Source organism: Sceloporus occidentalis, unplaced genomic scaffold, assembly GCF_023333645.1.
Source record: "Sceloporus occidentalis isolate IW3139 unplaced genomic scaffold, rSceOcc1.0.p SCAF_295, whole genome shotgun sequence".
Lineage (NCBI taxonomy): Eukaryota > Metazoa > Chordata > Lepidosauria > Squamata > Phrynosomatidae > Sceloporus > Sceloporus occidentalis.
The window spans coordinates 341,081-366,973 of NW_028317275.1; the positions used below are offsets into that span (position 1 = coordinate 341,081).

General features: G+C 37.1%; 1 protein-coding gene across 1 annotated transcript in view; it reads right to left on the reverse strand.

Moving 5' to 3' along the window:
- Positions 1 to 25,243, reverse strand: part of LOC149275196 (mucin-5B-like) — a 40,837-nt gene extending 15,594 nt beyond the window's left edge. Inside the window, exons 1-9 of the mRNA XM_089504897.1 lie at positions 25,087 to 25,243; positions 17,112 to 17,382; positions 16,740 to 16,854; positions 14,828 to 14,915; positions 14,584 to 14,690; positions 9,497 to 9,607; positions 8,563 to 8,629; positions 7,998 to 8,135; positions 3,980 to 4,235 (exon numbers count right to left, since the gene is read on the reverse strand). Of these exons, the coding sequence (XP_089361023.1) occupies positions 3,980 to 4,235; positions 7,998 to 8,135; positions 8,563 to 8,629; positions 9,497 to 9,607; positions 14,584 to 14,690; positions 14,828 to 14,915; positions 16,740 to 16,854; positions 17,112 to 17,382; positions 25,087 to 25,243 (1,310 nt within the window). The remainder of the gene's footprint in view (positions 1 to 3,979; positions 4,236 to 7,997; positions 8,136 to 8,562; positions 8,630 to 9,496; positions 9,608 to 14,583; positions 14,691 to 14,827; positions 14,916 to 16,739; positions 16,855 to 17,111; positions 17,383 to 25,086) is intronic.
- Positions 25,244 to 25,893: the final 650 nt, after the last annotated feature.

Consider the following 25,893-nt stretch of genomic DNA (forward strand, 5'->3'; position numbering starts at 1 on the left):
CTATGACCTAGCCCTGTGATGATTTCAAGAAACATAGATACACGGATATTTAAAAAAACATAGAATCACATACCATTGATCACAGTGAAAAGTCACGGTTTCCCCTGATTTATAGGTCAAACCATTGTGGAAACAAGGGCATTTCTCCTCTTTGATGCAAGCACCATTGTCGTCAAGGAACAATCCCTTAGGGCATACGCAGCCTGACACACAAAGTGTGCTGTACTGTCACGGTACAGAGTAAAACAATATAAAGATTGGAAACAAAAAGTGTCATCAATGTCTGACCAAAATCGGATAAATAAACAAGACACACTATACCAAAGCTGAGTAAGTGATTTTTGGATTATATACCGGAAAGATAATGCATTCTGCAATTCATATTTTGGAACAGAAGTTCACAATCTATTATCTAGTAGACTTGTGTATTGGTATTTGGGCAAACATGAAAACGAACACGAAGGGTGCGTTTTCGTTGTTCAGCACAAATACCGAAGAAACGAACGTGGCGATGGCAAAACGTACATGAAGATGAAGATATACAACATGAAGAATCTTCGCGTTCGTCTCCGTTAATTTCTCCAACTATTCTCCATGGTCCCTTCCCCCTCTAGCCTACCATATCTACGCAGCATCGCAGGGATTAACGGGAGCGGAAATCAGTAGGATATCGCGAGGAGTTAAATGTCTGTGCAAATGACTCTATTGGTCGCCTGCAGGGGCCTCCTCTGGCATCAACCAACTGGACCTATTTTGGACCTTTAACTCCTGTTCCCTCCCAAGGTCTAGTTTGACCGTCAGGAGTTAAAGGTCGGTGCAAGCAACTCTTTTGGTCAATGACAGGGAGCTCTTTCATTGGTTGATGCCAGAGGAGCTCTCTGCCGACGACCAATAGTCGCTCGTACGGACCTTTAACTCTGGAGCAGGGAGAGGCGGAGTTTTGGCATTAAGAGTTAAAAGGCTATACGAGCCACTCTATTGGTCGGGAGCTCTCTGCCAGCGACCAATAGAGTCGCTTGCACGGACCTTTAACTCCTGGAACCTCCCCAGGTGGAGTTTCTTTATCAGGAGTTAAAGGTCCGTATGAGGAAAAAAAAAAAAAAGAACATGAAGAATGTATGCGGATATTCGCCTGACCCAACAACAGAACAGGCGAATATCCGTGGAATACGAAGATTTTTTCCCCCATGAACACGAAGAGTTGGCCCGCGCCCAAGTCTAGTATATAGTAATAAAGGCAGTAATCTCTCTATAATGCATAATAAATGTGATATTGAAAATGTCAATAATATGCAATATTAATATTATTAACTGAGCTATATTGTAATGAATGAATCATAGCATATTCACTGGGTTATATTAACATATTTCAATTTCAGACATTAGCAATATTAACCCCTTAATGACCAGGCTGGTTTTTTTTTTCGTACCCTTCGTGACCAAGGCTGTTCTAACATTTTTGAAGTGCTCGTGTTTAGCTGTAATTTTCTTCTCTCTCATTTAGTGAACCCACACAAGGTATATATACACCAGAAGGATTTTTTTCAGAGCCCATTTTTTTTTATCATATTTAATTTACTATAAAATAAATAAATAAAATATTGTGAAAATTTGAAAAAAGTACTTTCTTACTCATCTACAAAAACTAATGAAAACCTGCTAAATAGATTTTGCTATTTGTCCAGAGTTTAGAAATACCCAATGTTTTTATTTATTTCTTTTTTTGCTTTTTTGTAACATATAGGTTTGCCATTTCAGAACCATTTTTTTCCAAATCTGGTCATTCTGCCCCATGTGCTTTGGGACATTTTGGAGCCGGCCACCTCAATTTACCCCCATCAAATCATATTTGTTTGAAAACTAGACACCCCAAGGTATTTAAAATGCTGGTATTTTAACCCTTTCCGTGCACAAATTTGTGGTAGTATTTTTTGTTTTGTTCACACAAATGTACTTCATGTATGAATTTAGATCCTGGTATACATCACTGTCAAACAACACCCCAATATGGGTTCAGCAACATCTCCTGAATACAGTGATACCCCCCATGCATGGGTTTGTCAGGTTGTTTGCAAAAGTTTTTTATTCTTTTTATTTTTTACATTACTGCATTATTGTTTAACTATTTATTTTTTTTATTATTTTTTTTTAAAATAAAAAAATTAGATTTTAATAATGAGTGAGTAGAAAGCCCCTCTTGGAAACGTTTTAATTTTTTTAAAGGATGTCCCTATCTTGCAAGAGGTAAGTGGCGCAAAAGAGAGGTCACACTGCGTCCTGGGGTGGGTTTTCCGTGTCGCTGAATGCGATCGTTGATCACCTCCTAAGCTCTTTTAAATCAGGTGTCCGCCCCATGCAGTATATGGTGGACATTAACGTCTGAGGGAGGAGCCACACTGGGGTAAATTTCTGTGAATGCCTCGACATCGAGGAATTACAGAAACACCTTTTAAGCAAAGAAAACGATCTTAGATCGCTTTCTAAGCATACGTATTGCCATGACGTGCCAGGCATATCATTGGTCGTTAAAGGCTTAACTGATCTTAAAATATCACTAACTAGTATTATAACATGCAATTGGTATTTTGGTTAGATCTTGTCTTAATAGTGTGATATAATGCAGGCTTTATTTTTTCAGTTTCTTTTATTAAATATTTGTATTTAATTTACATGAAAATAACATTCAGTTAACTATATAACAGATTGATAAAAATGTACTCACACACTGTGTTTTAGGCATCTGACAAGTCTGTGGACACTCAGACCCTTTTGCATTTGGTCCAGCATTTTCACAGTCAAAATAGGTCATTGGGGGAACACACACTAGGAAAAAATAATCATGTGATTTTCTTATTCTAATTATAATATTCACACATACTTTTAATGTCATTCATTAAAACCATAGATTCCTATATGATCTTCTATTCAATGTACCTACCATGGATATATACTATCGGCTTGATATACTATATCATCAAAGTTCTTACTAATTAATAAAGCCAAAAAACTCCAATGTCGCTTAAACCCCAGGCACATTTACACATGCCCAAATATCCTGCATATGATGTGAGTGCAAAGCCTTTTATTTCAAATCTTGTAATTGACACATCAGGAGGGCAACATTCTGAATGCAACAACCGCTTTCTACATTAGACATCCTTTTAGTGATGAAACAACTGTTATGATGTTTAGTCTTGATTACCTGGTATATCTTTTTGTATACAGCGCAGCTGTTCATTTGTACAGGTGCTATAATTAAAGTAAAAAGACAACTGTAATGGCATAATACACAAAATATCACAACCCTTACAAACGCATTGTTACCAATAATGCATTTGTGTTAAGTTACATAGGAATGATTATTTCCAGGCTATAAATAGATATGCTTCTGTAGTATGTAGGAAGCATAACTTAATAATTGAATTTAGACATTCTGAAGGGCAGTACTTGAAATGTATATATGTTCTAGAAAAAAGAACCAATACGAAATGTGTACGCTTTATGATATTTATTGTAATGTTCCTCCAACAATATTCAATGTAATAGTCAACCCCAAATAAAAAAAAAACATATTGTAAACAATTCACTGTCTCATTGTGGATTCATTCTTGGTAGCCTAGCTTGTTCAAGTGTGGTTCTGTCAGGTTCTTTATTCTTCTTTATAAACTAAACCAAGGTTGGATGAGACTAAAACCAACTTAATCTTATATTTAAAGAACCTGTATACAGTATTTACCACATTTTGCTAAAAGTTTTAAGTAGTAATGTTTTTTTAAGGAGTAGGATAGGAATGCATGCCATACATTGTGTCCGTATTTGCACATTTCGTTAAAGACATATAGTGATACTAACATTGACTCATCAAAATCTATTTAAGTTAAATTGGTGTATTAACAACCGAGCAATTTGTTCTAAAGAGATCGTATTCTTACTAATGTTCTGTAGAGAAGGGTTACTGAAGGTCATACAGTCATCTTACCATACTGATCTGCCAAAGTGCAGAGGTTTGTCAGCAGACACTGGGACTCCTTTGTAATAACACGGACAAGCTTCCTTTTTAACACAAACGCCTCTCTCATTTAGGTAAGTGTTTGGTGGGCAAACACATCCATCAACTGGAAAAAACTTCATGCTGCATGTTGGGTCTGGCTCAGTAAGTGAACGGCAGGTGGGTATACAAGTTGTCACAGTATAATTGTACACAAAGGATTGAGGACAATAATTCAAGTAATTCCCTGTAAACGATAAGAGAAAAGATTATTATATATCTAACTTCATGTTCCACACTGGTTAATAAAAACAAATACAGTAAATACATAAAGTGGCAAAAGGTCCAAAGCATTTTGTGGGAACTTTCTTTCTTTTGAAGGTGCTGCAGCAATCTGACAAATAAAGCATTTCTGACTCTTCTCTTCATTCCATAAAGTGTTTGATGAACCCTCCTGCTCATCAGCAGTGTAAATGCCAGGCAATGAGATCACAATGAGAAGGAGAATTAAACCGTGATATAGGGCCCATGTTTTGTCATTATGTTAATTATGTCAGAATTAATCAGAAATATGTACAGCCCACCAGACCTTTAGCTTTCAATGATCACAGAAGAGTTTTATCTGCTATCTTCTTAAATAGAAAATAGCTAAGATAACATTGTTCCCTGTGATTTCTTTGTATATACCGTATTGGCTCGGATATAGGCCGCCCCCGTATATAGGCCGCACCCTAAAAGTTTGGTGCTTTTTTAAAGAAAAAGTTTTTTTCTTTAAAAAAGCACCAAAAAAACATGCTGCCACTCTGCCCCCCCCCCGAGATATGCTGTCACTGTCCTCCCTCCCCGAGATATGCTACCACTGTCCCCCCCCGAGATATGCTGCCACTGTCCCCCCCCCCCGAGATATGCTGCCACTGTCCTCCTCCCTCCCCGAGATATGCTGCCACTGTCCTCCTCTGCCCCCCGACTTACCGGAGCTGACTCCTGGGTGTCTTGCGAGGCCGGCGGGGGACATCTACGCAATACGCGTATACAACTTCCGGTGCCGGATGTGCCGGCACCGGAAGTTGTATACGCGTATTGCGTAGATGTCCCCCGCCGGCCCCGCAAGACACCCGGGAGTCTGCTCCGGTAAGTCAGGCGGGGGGCCAGAGGTAAAACGCATCGTGCGGTTAGACAACCGCACGATGCGCTTAGACAACCTCCCGTGCCGGCACCCCCCCAGTGGGAAGTGCTGGCAGGGGAGGCTGTCTGAGTGTATCGGGGAGTAGGATGCAGGTCCCCTGCACCGCTGCGGGGGATCTGTATCCTAACCCCGCTGCCTGCCCGGCGCCCGGGACTGCATGTCCCGGGCGTCGGGCGCTAGACCCCGAATATAGGCCGCACCCCCACTTTAAAGACTTAAAGTGGGGGAAAAAAGTGCGGCCTATATCCGAGCCAATACGGTAATTCAGTTGTATTTGTTATCTACATTTATACAATGTTTATGTGGATTTAATAGGCCTTCAATGGGTCAGATAAGCCCAACAATTCGTAATGCATAGATACTAGCATACATGTTATTGGTTGCAGCTACTCCCATCAACTTTTAGGCGCTGTTGAGTTCAACTGCTGAGTGCAGTGCATGAGCAAGAAGTTTAGAATGTGCTTTCAATTAAGACAGACAAGAGCGCAGAAAAATGGGAAGATCAGGCATTTAACCCTGTCAATTCTTAAAGTGTCAGGACTTAATATTATGTCATCGGGCATCAACTGCAGAAATTTTGTGGCACACCATTATGTCTGTTGCCACAAAAGAGTTCATATATAAGGTGGAAGTGTATCCTTCAAATGTCCCAGATAGTAATTCACTTACTGCAAACATCCTCTCTCCATCCAACTAATGGGATTCCTGCTGCAGCACAAGCCCATGCATACGATGAAAGAGCAGCGCACAGACAGTCCTCAGCTCTTTTACAAGAACATGTATCAAAAAGGCATTTCTGAGAAAGAGTGAATAAATGCAAGTAGGTAATAATATTAATAGAATGTATGCTATATGATTAGATGATCATTTACTCACATTAATACCTGAAAACCCTCATAAATAAACCATTTTGATGAATTTACCCATCAACCCAATGCTTTGTTATTTAAAATATTAACAATTGATAGAAAATATAATTACTATAATCAGGATATGGCTTATCAAACAAGATTCTAAAGTATGCACCATATACCTGTTGGTAGAGTTCTGGGTTTACAGAGCCATGGCAAACAGCAAATGGTCCTTCATTGTCAATCAGTACGTTACACCAATGGTGAGCATACTTCTCTATTGGAATAGGGAGAGGAAAGTTAGCTGATATATTTAATTTAAATGTTGATAATGTCAAGAATAGAGCTGGAATATTGTTATTATCAACTAATTCAAGATTTAGACACGTTTGAAATGGAAATGGAACAGTTGTGATATTAAAGATAGCTTATTGTACTTTTTTTAATTTTATTTCAATAACGGAAACATCTCACTATTTTCTACTCTTTTCTTTTCTCGATCCATTTTCTCTCTTTTTCCCTCTCTCTCTTCTCTCTCCCCATCATTTACTTGTCCTCTCTAGTGCCTTTCGCCTTTCTTTTGCTTCTTTTCTCTTTCTTCACACTCTTCCTCTTTAGCTCATAATTCTTTATCTCTCTCTTTCTTCTGAATATAATATATGTAGCTGATACATATAGTGATATATCTAAGGGCTTTGGACCTTTTTCTTCCAATTTTATTTTAAATTGGCAAATGTTCAAGATCACACTGGTGATCATCACTTCCTGTCTTAATCTTTCTTAATGATGTTCGGTGTAATTGGTAGCTTTGTGGCCGGTATATCACATATGAAATTCAAATTATACTTTTCTTCCTGACAAGTAATTGTTATCAGTTAATATCAATAAGCATCAATGTCCTTATTCTATCTCAAAAATAAGAAGATATATTGATTCATCTAATTTCGTATGAAATTGTTGTGCACTTCATAATTAACAGGACTATGTTGGGCCAGAGGAAAACATGATAAATAATATATATAATTTTGTATTTATAAAATGTTTTGTATCTATTGGATTGTACTTAGAAAAAAAGCTTTTGCAATGTTATTGTTTAGTAATGGACCAACGGAGAAAATATTGTAATAAACTACCTATTTCCATGCCAAATGTGCAGGGATGCTCTGGTACAAATTTAATACTCATGCAGGAATACTGAGTTTTCCATGAATTCGCAAATTCCACAACATTGCCTTCAATAGCACCGCTAGTTGTTCGAAAATCATCCTTTTGAATGTTGTTGAAATTTCCACATAGACCTTGGTAAATTAATGTATGCAGAGGTTAGTGCTGTAAATTTCAAAGAACACTTTTTATCCAAATGATCAGTGTTACTTTATGACTTTTCTGTAAGAATTGCAACCCAGTCAAAAAAATCCAATGGGCTATCCATCCTGCATACATATCTCATATTGGCTAGTGGTTACACAGTGCTCTGAATAAGAACTCATTCAGACGTTTTCAATTTGGATAAATGGGTCAAACCAAATTTCAAATATACCGATAGTTCTGTTATGTACAAAAATTGCCTTGAAGCATCTTTGCTCAAAGCCAAATATATATGTAATGAGTTTTTAATGGACTGAGTTGACCATATGGTACAAAACCTTGTAGTGTTCTTCTTTTAGGTTCACCACCATAATTCTGTGCTGGGTTCTCAGACACAAAGTTAAGTCAAGCTCTAAGCGCCTTACTCAACATTTAAAGAATTAACATTCCTATCATGATGTCTTATGTGTTGGTTATTTTCTCAAACACAGCCTTCAGGGAACAATGTATAGTCCATTATTCATAGAAGACATATTTACACTGTTTTATGAAAATACATTAGTCCAATGCTATTAGCGATACCTGTAACGTGACTTGACCTACAGAGTTTTAGAATAACAGAATATTAGAATCTCTTTAAAGTGTGAAAGTGATAATTTCCTACCACATGTTTTCTTCTTGTAAGATGGATCTAGAATGACAAACAGTTGCATGATGGGAGTGATCTGCACCTGTAAATAGAGTCCTTTGTTGGTGTGTACAATCAGAAAGAATGAAGAGGGCCAGAAAACGTGGACTCCAGCTGCAGAGATGGCAAAGGGAAAAAAGTGTAACAAGTGAATGTTCGTTAATCTGTCTCTGTGACTGTGTGACTCAAGCTAGAGTAGAGTTTTGCCCAACAAGATGCAATGTGGCTAATCAGATGCAGATACAGTGGAATGACATGTGTCAGTGGTCAGATTTGCATAAAGCGTTTTTTGCAAGTCCTTTCAGAACCTTCTAAGCCATCTGAAATTCCTCCATATGCATATTGTTCCATGTACCAACTTGTACTAGTCCTTGACTCTTTTATGGGATTGGTATCTTAATATTCTAACTAGCGTCAAGCTCAGGACCTTTGGCTGCTGCTGAATCACCTATTAGGTCTCACAGTTTACTTATATACCGCATATACGATGTTATAGCATTACAGCCTGTCCCGAAAAGAAAATCAGTGATGATAACTATACCTTTAGCCATTATTTTTTCGTCATAGGTAACTTCAGGAAACTTGTTGCTATAATTGATCTCAAAAATCTAAGGAAAGAAGGAAAAACTTTTAGTAAGTTTATGCATTTTTATATTACATTCTGTATAGAATTATAATTGTAATACTACAGCATATTGCTGCAGTATATTACAAATTGTATTCAGATAAATATGTGTTTTTGTCTTGCAAAAGAGTCTGGCATTTTGTTACATCTATATATCTTTAAAAATGGTGTAGGTGGTATTGTAAAGTTATAGGTTGCATGGTGAGATCATCTGAAGCATATTTTTGCTATTATTTTTCTGAGCCTATCATCAGGGAGCAAAAGATCTGTGTCTTTACTGTTGTAGATATTTGTAGAATTGCTTCTGGCTTCCTGTATTGGACCACCAGATAGAGCCTTTAGGTTATCATATACGTTCTCCCTTTTGTTGAAAGACAACCCTGCTACATATTAACACAGATATAAAATAGACTGGGGAAAATTATCTCAAAAGGAACTGTCGGAGGCGCATTTGGTATTCCTGATGGCCGGTCTGGGCATAGCTGGAAAGGTGATAGGAAAAGTGTTCAGTTAGAAAAAAATGAGATAACAGGGAAGAGAAAGGGGAAACTGTAGAAGGGAGAGAGGAGGTACAAAATGCTATAATAATTAAAAAAATAGGCAACCAGTTGCTCCAAAAATCTCGGAGCAGTATTCAATCAGTACCCACTACTGAGTAGACAAACAAAATAGGATTTTACAGCAGTCTGAACTTTTAACTACCTTTACCGCAGCCAGCTAATTCTAACAAAAACTAAAGGGCCCTGCACTGAGATTTGAAGTGACATTATGCATCTGTTATGATTTGGTTAATCACTAGGGTAATTAGCATCAATAAAAAAGACAATCAAAGCTGATTTTCTGTACTTACGTATCTTTCATTATCTAAGAACAGGAGGACCCGTGTTAAACAAGTAGCTGTTTCACTGTAGCCACATTTCTGCATTTCTATAGTTACTAAAAATGCATCGTCTGCACACGACTGCAAAAGAGGGGAAAATATCTTAACAATCATACAATATGTGTTGTACTTGCTGTGTAGGAGACTCAAAGTGTGTGATTTTAATTCCTTATACTGCATGGTGTTATAAGTATGTATTTAGTAAAGGTTAAAATAAGAACTAGTTTGCGTGCTTGCTAAGTTTCCTTATGTTAATACATTTGGATGGTGAGCACATCTGATGACATACTAAAATATTAATGCTGAACATGCTTAAGACTGGATCCAAATAAGAATGCATACTAAAGGACTTTATGAGTACTTTAATATGCATTAAATTTTAATTGTTGTAATGTAAAAAAGTACTTAACCTCAGAAGCAGCTCCCAACCTCCTCCATGGTCCAGTGGCAAAAAAGCACCGTCATGGAATTGCAAATTTAGCCTCCATGCAACATTTGCTGAGCTAGTAATGAACCAGGGCAAATCTCATGACAGGAGATATGTTTGACCAAGCCCATCTCCTGCACAACAACTTGCTGTGGGCAGAGGGGCAATTGCATGTGGGGAATAATGCCAAATCCCCCATGCATTTGCAAAGGGTGCCTCTTGTAAATGTAAAGAGCTCTCTAAACTATATTATTATTGTTATTTATTTATTGATGCATCAAACTCGGCTACATTAAAGTAATGGCTAAAGGGTTCCTTTAAGTACAAATGTGCCACTGGGCACCAGAGCTATCCTTGAGAAGCATGCTACTCTTCTAGGGACTCACTGTTCGTTATTTTAGTATGTATTGTATTCTTAAGCTATGTACTTTTATGTGTTTTGTATATTCTTGGTTGTAAATGATTGGAAATTGAAGCTGGTCATAGGACCATTGCGCAACTGAGGTAATTAAAATTATTTTTAATTTATAGAAATTGAAAGATAGTTAACTTTTTATGATTGTTAAATAAATATAATTTATTAGGACTCAAATGATTCTGGTGGTCCTACACCTTCCATTGTATAGTGCCTTGTTTGGCCACATGAACAAGTTGCCCACGCTTAACCTACATACAAATGAGTCCACACCTCATAGCCTATTGAAGAAAGGTTTTCTGTAACACTGATAACATTATGAAACACTGTGACAAAATGGCCTGCCACACAGGGCCCCAAGGTACTCAGAGATGGCTCCAGCTTGGCTGCCAAACAAAGATAGCACAGGCAGGAACTCCATTGTGTAAACTAATCCCGTTAACAGGATTGCTGCCAGGGGGAGATGTTTAAAGTTGCTTATCATTAGCCCCCATGTGAGATTCAGATAAGAGGGTCCTGTGTGTTAATATGTATACGTCAATCGCAGCATGGTAACTAGGAATTTGAAGGACCAGCTCTCATGCTTGGATATCAACAATGTGACACATCACTGAGAGTTTCAGTAAGTTGCTTAATTAGGGAAACACTTGTGGTTGCAACATGTTGATGGGCTATATAAGCAGACAGCCAATGGCAGAAATTCAACAAGAGTTCAACAATGGCTAGTTGTCACAACTACAGTCAGTTAATTTAATCAATAAATTACTCTATATTGAAAAACAAAAAAAACCTATATTCGTTACTGCTGTATCCTTTTCAATACAACTAGATATCATGCAACTGTACTGCATACTACTATTACTGAAACATATCTATAGTTACAAGTATAAAGGGTCATCAAGTATGAATGAAGATAGTATAATGGAGATGATTTATCTTGATATTGCCACAGTTTCAGTTTTGGTTTACCATTCTCTAAGAAGTAGCTTCTAAGAATGTTTTAGTCTTACTTTTGCTAAAACATATAAACATTGCCCATGGAAGGTATAATGAGCCTTATCAAAAGTGGTGATATGGGATCCTCCTTCTACAGAACAAGTGCTTGGGCAGGGGACGTCTTCGCATTTCCAGAAGCCTCCAGAACATAAACTGAAAAAAATCGGAAATACATATTACAATTTCTGCAGCACACATTTTGATAACACCATGTGATGTTAGACCTGATAATTTTTTTGCAATTATGTGATATGTGTAGAGTTTATCACACCGCAGCATTACCTCTTCACACTGAATATGTATTATCAATGGCCAACTACAAAATATTCTTATCTAAGAAGGGTCAGGCTGGCCCTGTATACAGCATAGTTAAAAAAGTGAAATGTCTTGAATTTCATCTAATGAAAGCTGTGAAATATGCATTGTACAGGTTGAACCTACAATTTACTGTTTAGCAAATTGCATACAATTATTCTGTTCTAATGAGGTGAACAAAAAAATATGATCATTTTATTTTTATTTATTTTTATCTGATTTTAGAAAGCCACTTACCATTTATAGCATGGAGTCTGGTAGGATTCCCCTGGTGCATATATTTTATCATTGTAGCTACAAGAGCAGTTATTAATGGGTATACAACCTGCATTAGTAAAATCATCCTTCACATGTCCTATAAAAATAGATTATTATTATTATTATGATTCTATTCACTTTTCAGGAAGGAATATGTTGTCTAAGCACAGCTGTATTTTAAAAAGTGATATTTAACTTTACAGATTATCAGATAACTGGGCCAACTTTGCAATCGTTGAATGCTTAAAGTGGATATATCAGTAAGATGCATATCTAAGTTGCAAATGTTAGCACAGGAGACCCTATTGTGGGGGGATCTGGGCAGGGAGTATGGGAATGTGGGTAGACCATGGGTGGGTAGTGGATTTGGTCACACGCTGCTCTCCTTTCCAGAGAAAAAAGAAACTGTCCCCAATTCAGTAAAGCTAAGAAGCTCAACCAGCTTCCAATCCCTTTACTAATTGCCTTCACCTGCATTGCAACCAGGAAGCATAGAAGGTTTTGACATTTTATGAACACGTTTTTTTAAGGTAATCTCCATTTTCTATCTACTTGTGTGTAAAATAACTCCTTAAAAATGGAGTAAACCAAACTTGACAGCATCAGCTGTTACATTACCTCTTGGACAGACACAACCAGCCACACAAGTGCCTTCACAAAAAAAATGCCTTTGTGGGTTGGAACATGTAGGAGTACATGGAGCGCTGCATTCACTGTAGATAAAATTTAAAGGACACTCCTTGTCTGAAGAAGAAAGAAGATGTTATCTTTGCAAATCAGGAGTAGTCTTAAATTTAAGAAGGTCAATATTTATAGTGCTCAGACTTAGCAAAGTACACAGAACTGGAATTACAAAGCAGACATGTATAAACATGTACATATTACCTGTTTAAATTCATCTAGTCTATAACATATTGTAAACATATAAACAGTCTTTTGCCAAAACTGGTAAAAAATGCGACCTCTCATTCAGTAAAAATCCTCATTAGGTCCTACTGTTTTTGTGAAGGAACCTTTGCCACACAGAGCAACCTGGCTTTTCCACAAAACAAGTTCTACTCAAGGTTTTCCTTGGTTTGTATTTACTTCATGCAACATGTAGTCCAACCTTCTCTAGTATTGAGAATACGATTCACACATACCGACAAGTGATAAGACAAATGATGTCAACTTTTCACAGTACATGATTTGGATAATATTTTTATATGTGTCTGATTTATTTATATTTCATTTCCTATTAACATTATACAATTATTTGTCTGTATAAGATTAAACAACCCTTTGGTACAATGATCAAGACCCCAGAACTAAGGGGAGTCCCTGCATAATCAGGTCCCTGATGAGCCTTCTCTCCTGATAAGGTCAGTAGAAGGCCACCCTCATATGTGATGATAGCGATGAAAAAAGGCAAATGGTTTGTGTAAGCCAATCCCCATCACCTAATAACACTGAAGGAATAAATCTTTCCAAGGATGCCCACTTTCAAATTATTTCAATGCCATTATTGTTCTATACAACTACACAACTAGCAGTCTTTTTTCATGCTGGACTTTCATTTGATTATAAGTATAAACCATCTCCTTTCTTCACATTTCGCACCCATAATATGCATGCAAAATACCTCATCCTCTTAACCAGTTACATAGATACAGTACATAGATAATGATGGCAGAAAAGAATAAATTGGTCAATATAGTCTGCCCTTTTTAAATCATATTTAATTTAGAATGTTATGCCCCCTATCCTACTAGACATAGGGTAGTTAGAGGGATAGCATTTATTTATAGTTATTAAAGGGTCTTTTGGACCCTGTCCGGTTCTTAATTTTCCTTTTTTTTAATTAAGAGAAATCAGTTCTTATGTTTTGACTCAAGCTAATCTGCAGGTAATTTCTGTTTATTTAACATTAGTGAAAAGCTGGGTGGATATTTTGTCTGATTGCCGTTTTAATCTTTGTACAACGCCAATGCCTTTAAGCTTTAATAAAAGTATGTATATATACATTCTCTGAAAATGTTACATCTCATATGTGAAAAAGCATTGTAGTTTAGAGCAGAATATATCAGGACTGGTATAACTGTGATACATACATACATATTGTAACATTTGCATGTAACATTCATATTAATTTACTGTGTTCCAACTATGGATTACTCATTGATTTAATAAATTTACATAATTCCCGCTCAGAAATGAAAAATGGGTCATAGCATATTTATGTATAATCACTGTTTCAGCAACATACTTACAGCACAATTCAGGATTCCTCCAATTAGGAGGTTTCCCCCCAGCAAGAGCACATTGTCGAGAATATTCAGTAATAGTTTTACATAGACAGAAGGAGCTCAACTCTAATGAGGATTTACAGAGACACATGTCCTTCATGTACGCGTCAATATAAGGCTCAGCCCTCACAAGCCTGTTACACCTTGCCCACTTGGAACTCCTCAGCAGCTTAATGCATAAAGCTCTCTAGTTAGTTTAGGGTAAAAAAAAAAAAAGAAACCTTAATCAGAAACAGTATTGTAGCAGCAATAAATTTAGTTGAAAAAATATATCTCTAAACATAAAACTCTTGTAGGTTAAGACACGATCTGACTAATGCTAACAACTGTTTTTGTGTCAACATATAGGTTGGCTGCTTACATAAATGGTGCAATGTTCCTCTTGCTGTCTCTTTGGGTCCACACATGTTGTTTCTGGTTTTCTTAGCTTATGCAAGTTCCCAAATTCAAAAGGATTCAACTTTTTCTCTATAAAGTAATTAAATGTTATGTGAAATTTATGCTTATGTATTTGCCCATTGAAAGCTGTGAGCTGCATGTACCATTTTTTTTACCTAAAGCACTACTGTTTATGCATTCGTTGGTCGGAGCAATTGACCTCTTACCATTTAAAATAAAGTCATCACTTTGATCTCCATTGTAATCAGCACAGAGACCACACGTTTCACCCATGTACTTCTTATTGAGAGTCAGCTGTAACAAAATGCAAACAAATCTATAATGTTATTCATGGGGACGTAAATGATATTTGGATATGGGAAAATAGTAATAAAATCCAATGAGTTGATTCCAAACTGACCAGGTATAAATTACGGAAAATAAAAGTATAGAAATAAAGTTTTATTAATATATTTTCTTGGTATTGCCATCCATGATTCCAGTATTAATTCAGAAAATCTTCTGTCCTGATTATTTAGGGCATTATTTAGATTATTATTTAGATTAGAATCTGAACTATCATGAATATTATATATATATATATACACACTCTAAATACACTATATGATCAAAAGCATGTGTGGTTGTTGAGCCACAAAGGAGGGTGGCGACTACATATTAATTCCTAAATAGTCTTGGAATTTGATGTCCAACAAGCTCATAGGTGTGATGGTCAGGTATCCACATACCGGTACTTTTGGTCATATATTACTATTATGTACTTTACATGTGTATTGAGGGATTTTCATTTCTCTTCAATATTTTGGTGGACATGTGAACACAAGAGTAAAACTAGCAAGACTGTAATCACATTCCATGTACACACATGTTTTTGTTTCTGTGTTAATGACAGATTCTTATACTTTGCAGTGTAGTTCCCATCTGCATACCTAGCTATTATAAACATACAAAAATACATAAATAAATATTTACATAACAGATGTACATATATAAATAAATAATGAAGCTTCTGGAACATGCGCAGCTTAGTGGAGGGAGCCCTGACAGGGCTAGGAGGTGGGCCTAAGGGGTTTTGTTTTAATTTTATTGGCTTGCCAGGTTAGGGGGTTGGGTCATATAAATAGCTGGTATCCATTTTTTGAGCTCATTTTATAATCAGCTTTTCAGACCTGTGGTTGTCCCTCCCTCCCTCCCTATTTATGGTTTTGGGGGGGGTTCCTGTTTGGTCACAGCGGCGGGGTGGAGAGGCAAGTTTGGAGAGTTTTGAATGGGGGTTTGAGTGGTAAAAGTTAACTAAAGGTTGTTGGTTGGTATGTTTCGTAGGTTTCGAGCTGGTCTGTGGCTCAGAACCTGGGGGTGTAGGGGTATCTGGGTATATCCCTATTTGGAGTTTTGGCAAAGTAAAGTATTGGCACTTTATTGTTATGTTTTTGGTTATTGTTAAATTATTGTTTGGGGTCATTGTCATGCTGTGGGTGGTGTCGGGATATTATTGTTCTATTGTATTTGTATGACAATGTATTTTTGTGAATTGTGCTTTTAAGCTGCGGACTTATAAATACGTTTCCACTGCAATTTGGTGTCTGTGTCTTATTTTGGGGGGTTTGGGTATTCTGGTGAGTTTTTTCCTAGGGGGCCCACAGATCGACTATGCTCCTGTCAATACATATATCGATTATTTCAGTTACCATTGGACTTTTTAAACAGGAGACATTAATATTTTAGTCAACATTTTTTGAACTGATTTATTTATTTTATTAATGTCAGCATCAGAGACAAGTTGCACATAGACATAGTATCGTGTTACAGTAGCTTTGCACATCATTACCAGATTTTAAAAGGAGAAGCAAATATAAACTACTGATTTTCGGTAGGCGTCCTAAGCATAACATGCATAAACCTGTACCTATTTATGCTGAGAAGAAAATTTACAGAAAATATACCTAGCAACATATAACAAAAATCATAAACACCATTGACATGGTGAATCTGAAAACTTTACGTAGATACAATATGATGCTTTATTTTAAAAGCAAAACAAATATTTTATATACTTCTATCTATCTAAGAAGATCGATAGGCTAACAAAAATATGCTATTCACTACAAGAATACTCACTTGGACACTGTTATCATCATGCCAAACAAGAACTAAGACCATCTTAGCAGTGATCTTAAGCTCAGTGTTGCTCTTTTCTATCTGAAGTCCATTCTGGTTGTAAGGGAGTTTTAGCCTATTGGCAAAAAGCAATGTCAGGAAAACACACATACATATAAAAAATGAAATAATATATTGTATCTACATAATGCTGATGTTATCAGATAGGAATCCATTTACAGTATTTTTTTCAGTAAATGATTATCACTGATTTGAGATGTGGAAAGGCGTAATTGTGCTTATTATTAGCAATCTCAAAACTTTCAAGAAATGAACACTTCTATATATGAATCTATATATTTGTACAAGTACAATAGGTTTGCTAATACTCACTGAACCCCATGGATTGTAGGTTGGTAATCGATGAGCTCCAATACCAGCCCATTCACTTTCATGGATATCTGAGTGATTGTTGGTAGAGTATTAACCAAAGACTGTTGAATTTGGATGTTGAAATCTTCATACTCCTTTCTACAGTGTGCAGCAAACAGATAGTTACAGAAGCCCGGAAAATGGAAAAGTTCTCCATCGAAAGTCTTAAAGTGGAAGTTTCCCCATGTGCTGCAGACACCCTGATGTTTGGCCTTTGAGCCTATTGGTAACCCTTTGGAAAAACAGCAAGATGCATAATGGTTAAACATCAGCCATCTATACTTGCCCTACTAGAGAAAAATGGAAATTATCCAACTAAATCCCTTCTACTGACATTCCAATAAATGTGTAATAAACCCAATAAAAAAAAAATACTATCATTTTTTTTTTCCAATCTGACGTAGAGATGGGCAAAAAAATGTTCTGTGGTGCTATGTCAAATGACATGATCTTTACATGTCAGCACATGCAACATTTCAGGAATCAAATAGTCTTAACATCTATTATCATGTCAACTTGATATTGTTTCTAGAACCACTTCTAGATTGGCATCAGCCATGAAAGGTTTAGTAAAAAAAAAAAACCCACTTCGTAAATTTTTGGCACTATATAAATAAAAGATAATAATAATTACAATAATATAACAAAAAATATAGTGATGTTTCACCCATTAAGTCAAGATAAGACATGGTAAATCAGGTCATCCTCGTACCGCTCCAATTTTTGGTGCATGCAAGGATACCGCCCTATTTAGTAATTCGTTATTGAGTAGGGTTGCCATCAGATCAGCTAGATAACATAATAGGAGGACAGTGCACAATTGATGTGGTGTTGGAACGTCCTCTGGATCTTTCATTTTAGGGCATTAATCTAATCTGTTAACAGAGCCCGGTCAAATTTTGAAGAATCTTTCGGTACAGGATTCTTTGTCAAGACTGACCTCCCACCAATCCATCCGCATTATGTATACAAATTTGGACTTCATTAAATCTATGGTCAGAGGCAATGTACCCACTGATGCAATATTGCCTTCCTGGCTGCAGCCATACAAATTCTTAATTGTTTCTTGTTCCATCTATAGGTGTCTTCAATAACCCCTAATATAGCTAATTCTGGTGTCATGTTTGCATAGGCGTCACTACAAGGGGGCAAGGGGGGCAACCCTAGATTATTCTTTGCACCCTCTTTTTGCCCAAGTGCCTTTTCTGAGGGCCTTGTGGTGAATCACATTGCTGACAGTCTTTAAGGTCTCACCGAGGCAGTTGCAAGATTGTGATCTCCCCAACCAGCCCTGCTCAGCGGGTGTCCGATAAGCAGGGCTGGTTGGGGAGATCACAATCTCCCTCTAACCGGCCCAACATTAGGGAGCATGTAGTCTGTGTCTTTAGGCAATTGATGCCGAGCGCCGGGATATGAGGTCTTATCACGGTGCTCTCGATTAATAGCCGCCACATAGTGATGAGGGAGCACTAAAGCAGAGGTCTGGAATGACAGACCTTGCGCTCCCACAACAGGATGGAAGATGAGAATAGTAAGGGATGAGGAGAAAGGGGTGTAAGGGCATTGTATGTGTAGATATGTGGGTTTGTAAGCTGGTGTGTGTAGGGTCAGTGTGTATTTATGGGCAGGTGTGTGTAAGGGCAGTGCATGCATATTTGTGTGTTTTTGGGCAGGTATGTGTAAAGGCAGTGTGTAAGGGCAGTGTCAATAAAATAACCTCTGTAAAAAAAAAAATAGCGGGGGCACAATTTTCCATTCTTGCTCACAACCACCAGGCAGTGTGAGTTGCCTTGTCTCTGCACTTATTTGTAACCTATAATGAAAAGTTGTCCTCTCCTTCTCAGGTCTGAAGCAATACCTGAGAAAGACAGGAAAACTTTTGAAAGCTTGTCTTTTAAGTATTATGTTACTCAAATAAAAAGGTATCATTGCATACTGCAATACTCTGGCATTTTGGCGTCTTATTTACATATATTTATTTAGTTTTTTCAGTGGTATGATTTAGTGGTGGACCTTATCAGTGCCCCCCAGTTTGACTGTGGTATCATATCTATGTATATACATGTATGTATATATTGTTACTAGAGTCGCTACTGCGTGTTTGTTCTGGGGATACCTATGAGTCTCCAGTATGTACATATGGCTGTCCAAAAGGTTCTAATCAAGGGACACTGCGACAGACAATGGAAAAGATTAGCTCCCCGTGCCCCAGACTTATTACATAGGTAGTTAACTTTGTATCCCATTTTATATAACCAGGTAGGGGAATGGTACTCATAATGTGTAATTTTGAGGGACACGTCAGTATACAAAATTGTAAAATTGATAATATAGAGGAATCCATGTTGTTGGCTTGTTCTATTTATAAGTTGGCATATGTATTGGTGAGTCTTATCCAGACCACCACGTATCTAGTTAACGATGCTATCTTATAGTCTCTAGGGGTTGGTAAGTTAAGACCTAAGAAGTATTTTGTATTTTGCAGTTGGCATTGACTAATAGTTGCCCTCTTTGGCAAATATTTTGTCTATCAATTTGGTGTCAGATTGGGTTATAGCGTTTGAAGGAAATAAAATAGTCGAAAAATGGGAAATATGTATGGCCGGGATATGTTTATGGAATAAAGTGATGCGATATCTCTAGAGAGTCTTACCGCTAAGTAAGGTAAAGCCTGGAGCTCCCAAACCACATCCTGTAAGACACCTGGAGTGAGGTGTGAACCTAGTAGTAATGCCGTGCTTTTTGATATATTTATGGCGAAGCCTGCCACCTCCCCCCAATGCTGAATTGTGGCCAAAGACCTAGACAAATGACTCCTGGGATCTGTTACATATAAAATTTTATCATCCACATACGCCGACACCCTAATAATTTGCTTCCCCACTCTGAAACCAGGGGATTCCGGTGAGTCCAAAAGACACCTAATCAACAGGTCCAGGGCAATGTCAAAGAGAAGGGGGAAAAGGGGACAGTCCTGTCTAATTCCTCACCCCATCACCTCAGCCTCCGAGTCCAACCTGTTAACATTCATATAAGTAATCCGATTGTCAAAAAGCTTGTGAAAAAATTGTAGGAAAGGAGCGCCATAGTATTGGAAAATTAGAACACGTTCCATATGGGGCCAGGTTACCCAGTCAAAAACCTTTGTTGCATCTAGGTTTACCATCGCCAAAGGCAATCTCAATTGATAGTTACAATGCATCCATATGGAAGCAATGACTGTGTGAATACCAATAACCGGGTACCTACCCCTCACAAAACTTTCAGCTGGGTGAATTAATATTGTTTCTTTTTATTCTGAACCAATCTTATTCAATCAATGATAGAAGCTGTCGAATGACTAATTAGAACAATAGCTGATTTTGATTAGTCCAATCTGTCACTGTTAGTATGTCTCTATTGGACATCATCTCATCATGTGACACATCATCATGTTATTTTCCTGTAAAAAAATCTAAAGAGTCTTACCATAACTATATCGTGATAAGCTTCTTGCAACCCTTATTTTAGGACTCCCACTCTTACTTGGGATTGTTTCTGCTTGGTAGCAGTGGCGTGTTGGAGCTGGAAAATGAAACATAGCAAATGTCCTTGTTAGGCCAGTAAAAACAAATGTAATAAATATTTAATTTGATCTTGCAAATATTTTTCCACTCTATAGTTTATTGAGCTTTGTTTTAAAAGTCAAGAATGTAAAAAAAAAATATGATTTGTGATATTTAATGGTCTTAAACCAAGTACAACAAACAGGACTACAGTACAATTTACCTTCCAAGGTCATACTGTGTCTCTTCAAACCTTTGTTATAAATAACTGTATGTTCATTCTCCATGTGTTCTCTAGTTCTAGATTCTATTTCTGCCTGCCATATGTGAGATACTTCAGGAACCTCAGTGTGAAAATATGCATGAATTGGCGATATCCAGGGCTAGCTTTTAGCTTTAAAAAACTCATAGTGGTGCACCAAACCAGTCCAGAACCCTAGGTAGTTGCCTGGTTCACTTATATTGTAGACAATAAGCAGAATGCTTCTGTCATATATTTTTACTTAGAGCATTCTAATAAGCTTTTTTCCAGGCTAGACTAGAAATCTCATGTTCTTAAAATCAACAGGTCCACATCCACATCATCCAAACTTGGGTTCACCAAATTCTATTGCACAGAATTTGAAGGTAGTGGTTTATTATGAACTGTTTATTTGATTTTTGTGGGAAATTATGAGTGAAAAACATAGTTAAGAGCTTATTGAATTGGGAAAAACAAGAAAAAATTTCCACAATTTCTATGAATGATTATATTCTTCTAACCAAGACTGACTAAATGAAAATTATTAAAATTTAATGAACATTCTCCATATCTTTATGATCAATATTTAAACACTACACTTACATTACAATTTTAAACCTTCTTTATTTCAATTTGAAGAGCAAAAAAATAGCATCATATTGATAATTTCAACATGTTTCCAAATTTGTTAGAATTGCAGGTTAAATAAAATATATAAGAGCAAGTAGTTATTCAGTAAAAAATAGGGTAGAAAATGTTGTGTTCAGTAAATTTTTTCAAGAATGGTTAAAACTACTACAAACTCCTACTACATTTCATCATCATATTTTCTTTTTTTTAGATTACTTTAAGCTGTGTATTCTGTTTTTTCTTTTTATTCTATGCAACTTAATTATAGTAGAAAAAACAAAATAGCATCTATTCCTCTTTCAAATACCTGTAGCATTAAATCTATCTTCTGTTTATTTAACTTACCATAGAGACATTTAAAAAACTCAAATAAGTGAAAAGGTGTGATGCATTGCATGAATAAAATTAGAAACTTTAAATGCTTATGTAAGAAAGCACTAAATTTGAAAACACTGTTAATATACCTTGGCTAAAGAAATTAAAGTAATATCCTCTTTTTTTATATTTTATCCTTACTATCTGCCTGTTTTTTTGTATTAAGCTTTTGAAGTAAAATTAAAAAAAGGGACCTTATTTGTATGTTTTGATTCAATGCCGCTGTATTTTTTAAGTAAAACTTGATATATTCTTTGTAGTGATATTATATCTCATTATTTGTGCTGTATTTTCTGTATTTTGCTTCATATTATTATTATTATAAACTTTAAGTGATTTATACATTTTTCCCATCTCCTTTACATCACAATTACAATCCTATCCATTGAAAGCACACATGAGCAATCTGTATGCCCTATGTGTGTTTATTTAATCATTAATCTTCTGTATTGTCAGAATTTTAATGTTGTTTTATTTTTTTTTTATTGTAATGCCATTGAAAATATTGCCTTTAATGAAAATGATATATGAATTTTTTGAGCACAAATGTAAAAATGGTTAAAATCTCTCCCATTAAATTCCACAGGGGAGAGCAAGCTAAGGACTTACAGTATTCCTTGTACATATTTTGTACATAAAATATTCCTTGTAATGGAACCTGTATTAGCAATGTTGCAACAATGGTAACGTGTCAAACTTTAGCAGGTTCTAATGCAAAAAATGAGAACAATCACAATGCGAAAGTCATCTTACCTTTGTTTACTGAAAGGTTGATTTCCATAAACAAGATGCATAATACAACGTGGATTTTCATTGTGTGCAAAAGTCTGGTGCTAATTACACTCCTGGGATTTCCAAATAGGAACATGGCTCACAATATGTCCAACTTGAGCCTTTTATATAACCAAACTTTGGTGTCAAAACATATGGTGAAAATTTGAGAGGTGGAGTTAATTGTAATTCCACTTACAGAGCAAGAGAACACATGCACTACACTGTGCCTCCTAACTTTTATGAGGAAAAGCACAATAGTCCGGAGGTTTGGGTTTTAAAGGCGATAATACGTAAAAAGAAGTATAAACAAGTCAGGATGTCCTCCGGACTTCACCAGTGAACATAATCTACTTTGTTTAGGCTGAAAGCCAAGCACCTCGGCTGTTTAATTAAAAATGTATTTAACAGGTTTATTCAGATTTTCTGAATCCTAAAATATATTTTAGTTAAAAAGGTACATTGCTGAAGTTGTTGCTTATCCCTAAAATGTGATTTAGAAACAGAAAAATAACACATTGTTTTAGTATAAATCTATATGGAAACAGCACAACAATAATTTCAATTTTTAGAGACGATGCATGGACAAAGGGTCAGCAGCCAAAGCAGCCATGACAACAAACAAATTCTACAAAAGTAGTCCTGCAACGGCGCATCCATTTTTCATCCACAACCAAAGGTTAAAAAGGCAATGTTTTTGTTATGCATAGAGTGTGGTATAGGTAATTTGATCAAAAGGTCTATGCATATAGGTTTGGATTCTAAAATATAGCGTTTTCTTTATAGTATTACTAGGCCATTCAAATTCAAAAGCATAATAGTTAACCCCTTTAGTCCCAGTTTTTGGTACCCCAAAGCCCGGAGCAATTTTGCCATTTTTGAGGTATGTCGGTTTAGCGATTATTCTCCTTTCCTGTGAATAGTGTACCCATGTAAACTATATATTGTTTTTTTCAAGGAGAGATAGAGCTTTCTTTTGATACCATAGTTAGATAATTAGCTTAATAATTAGGATGAGAAATTTAGTAAAAACTAGCGAAAGTTAGAAAAAAACCCTAATTTTTTATATATTTTCCCCTCTGAATCCTCACAAAATTGGGTAAAGTGCAGTAGGGACCTCTTGAACATGTTATTAATGCTAGTAATCTCACAATGACATTTGATTTTTATAATTATTATTTATTGAATTATTTTAGTGATTTGTTTTTATTGTTAAAAAAAAATCAACACTTTTTTTCTGCTGATTTGTCTTTCAGCATGCGAGAAGAGTGAGAAACATGGTTTCTTACTTTCCTCCCTGAGATCCCCCTGCACCGATCACACTGTGATCTCTATGCAAGTCCCCCCAGACTTATAGAGATCACAGTGTCTGTGATCAGTGCCTGATCGAAGTGATCGGATATCCCAGGAGGGTCTGCAGGGGATATCCTGTCCTCCGATGACCCTCCGGGTGACGTCAGCAGTGATGCAACCCGGAAGGGAATGCCCGATCGCATGATCAGTTTTCCCGCATTTGCGCTGGAAGCTGTTACAGGAGAACGGGCAGCAGAAAGTCATTTTCTGCTGACAGGGGGGAGTCCAGGCTGTCAAACGACTGTGTAGCTGCAAGAAGGTCAGGACGTACCGATACGTCCATATGTGTTTCTTCAGAAACTTTTAACAAAATCTACCAAAAACGAGTAGGGACCCCTAATGAAACAAACAAAAGCGAAGCAGAGAGCTCCGCTTCTGTGTGCCTGTCTCCTTTTCCCGCAGCCCTGCTTCTTCTCTTGCCTCTTCTTGTTCTTCTGTCTTCTTTCTTCTTCCACTTCTCCAGGCCTAACGGAGCCTAAGTGCACACCCTCTCCCCCCATTGGTGGAAAGAGGAGATGCTGTACCCATGGCTTCACCTTTTTGTGGAAGTTTGAGAAAGAGAGTTGCAGAAGTGTTTCTCTTTCTCTGTGAATCCGTCTGCATTGTTGGCCTCTTGAAGTACTTCCACAAAAGGATGAAGACTGAGGGAGGTTTACGCCCCCTGATGCGTAGATTGGAACTTGGAGAACTCCCCTTTTCAAGTGGGTTGATGTTGTCCCGCTGAGGGCACCAAATGTGGTAAATAAACTCACTCTAAACTCATGTGGTGCCGCCTCTAACAGTTTATTTCTAATGGTGTAAAATGTTCAGTATCACATCCTGTCCAATGTTCTTCATTGTATAATTCCCTGATGCAGGGTCTACTAGTGGATCCCTTAGTATCCCATTGATACATGCCATTTTATCAAGTGTTGGATACTCCCCCAGCATGGTTTGTCAATAAGTTCAGTATGGGTTTCATACTCCTCTGCTATGCAATCCCTCATCAAACGTAACAGTGAAAAGGTGTTAGCAGTGTCACCTGTTTGTCGGATCTGCAGTTGTACCATGGGGTCAGCACAAATGCTTCCCAGTCCAATTACTTCACGACTTGTTAACATTACCCCAGGGCATTGTCGGAACTTGTCACCTAGTCCTCTAAGTTCTCCAGCTGTGTAACGCGTGTTTCTTCCGTACATTTTTGTTCTGCTTCTGTTGCAGAGACATGGAGCATGCCACCTGATATCCCTGCTCCACCTGCTCTAGTAGTTATGTCCCATCTTTGTCTACGTGGGACTATAGGGTAGGCTTCTGTCTCCTCTAACTCAAGTTCAATATGTATCAAAGTCCATAACAATTTACTCCCACTCTCCTGTCTCTACCAAGGTACAGACTCTCATGTACTATCTGCTGCTTACAGTACGATCAGTTCCTAATCTGCCAGGAATTCAATCTGAAAGCCATCCACAGCATTTGCCGCAGCACCCGAAACACCTGCTACAATATCCACCCCACACTTGCGGCAGCCTTAGGCTCTCCTGGAGAGTATCTGAACAAATCCAAATGGACAGTAGCCTGTGGGGATTCATGAAGTTACTGTTCGTCAACATACTCATGACATTCCGGGCTAGGGGTGTACAATGTCCAGAACTAGACACCCACTTTGGGAGTGAACAGGACTTCCTGGTACCCCTTGTAACCCTTCCAAAACTTCATAAACATATTTGGTAATTAGGCTATTTCTAGATCCCACTTCTAATACTTAATGTAAGGTGACTCAAAATACCTTATGCCAATAAACTAGTTCAGATCCTGAAATAACATAACACCAACACACACAAGCCTCTAG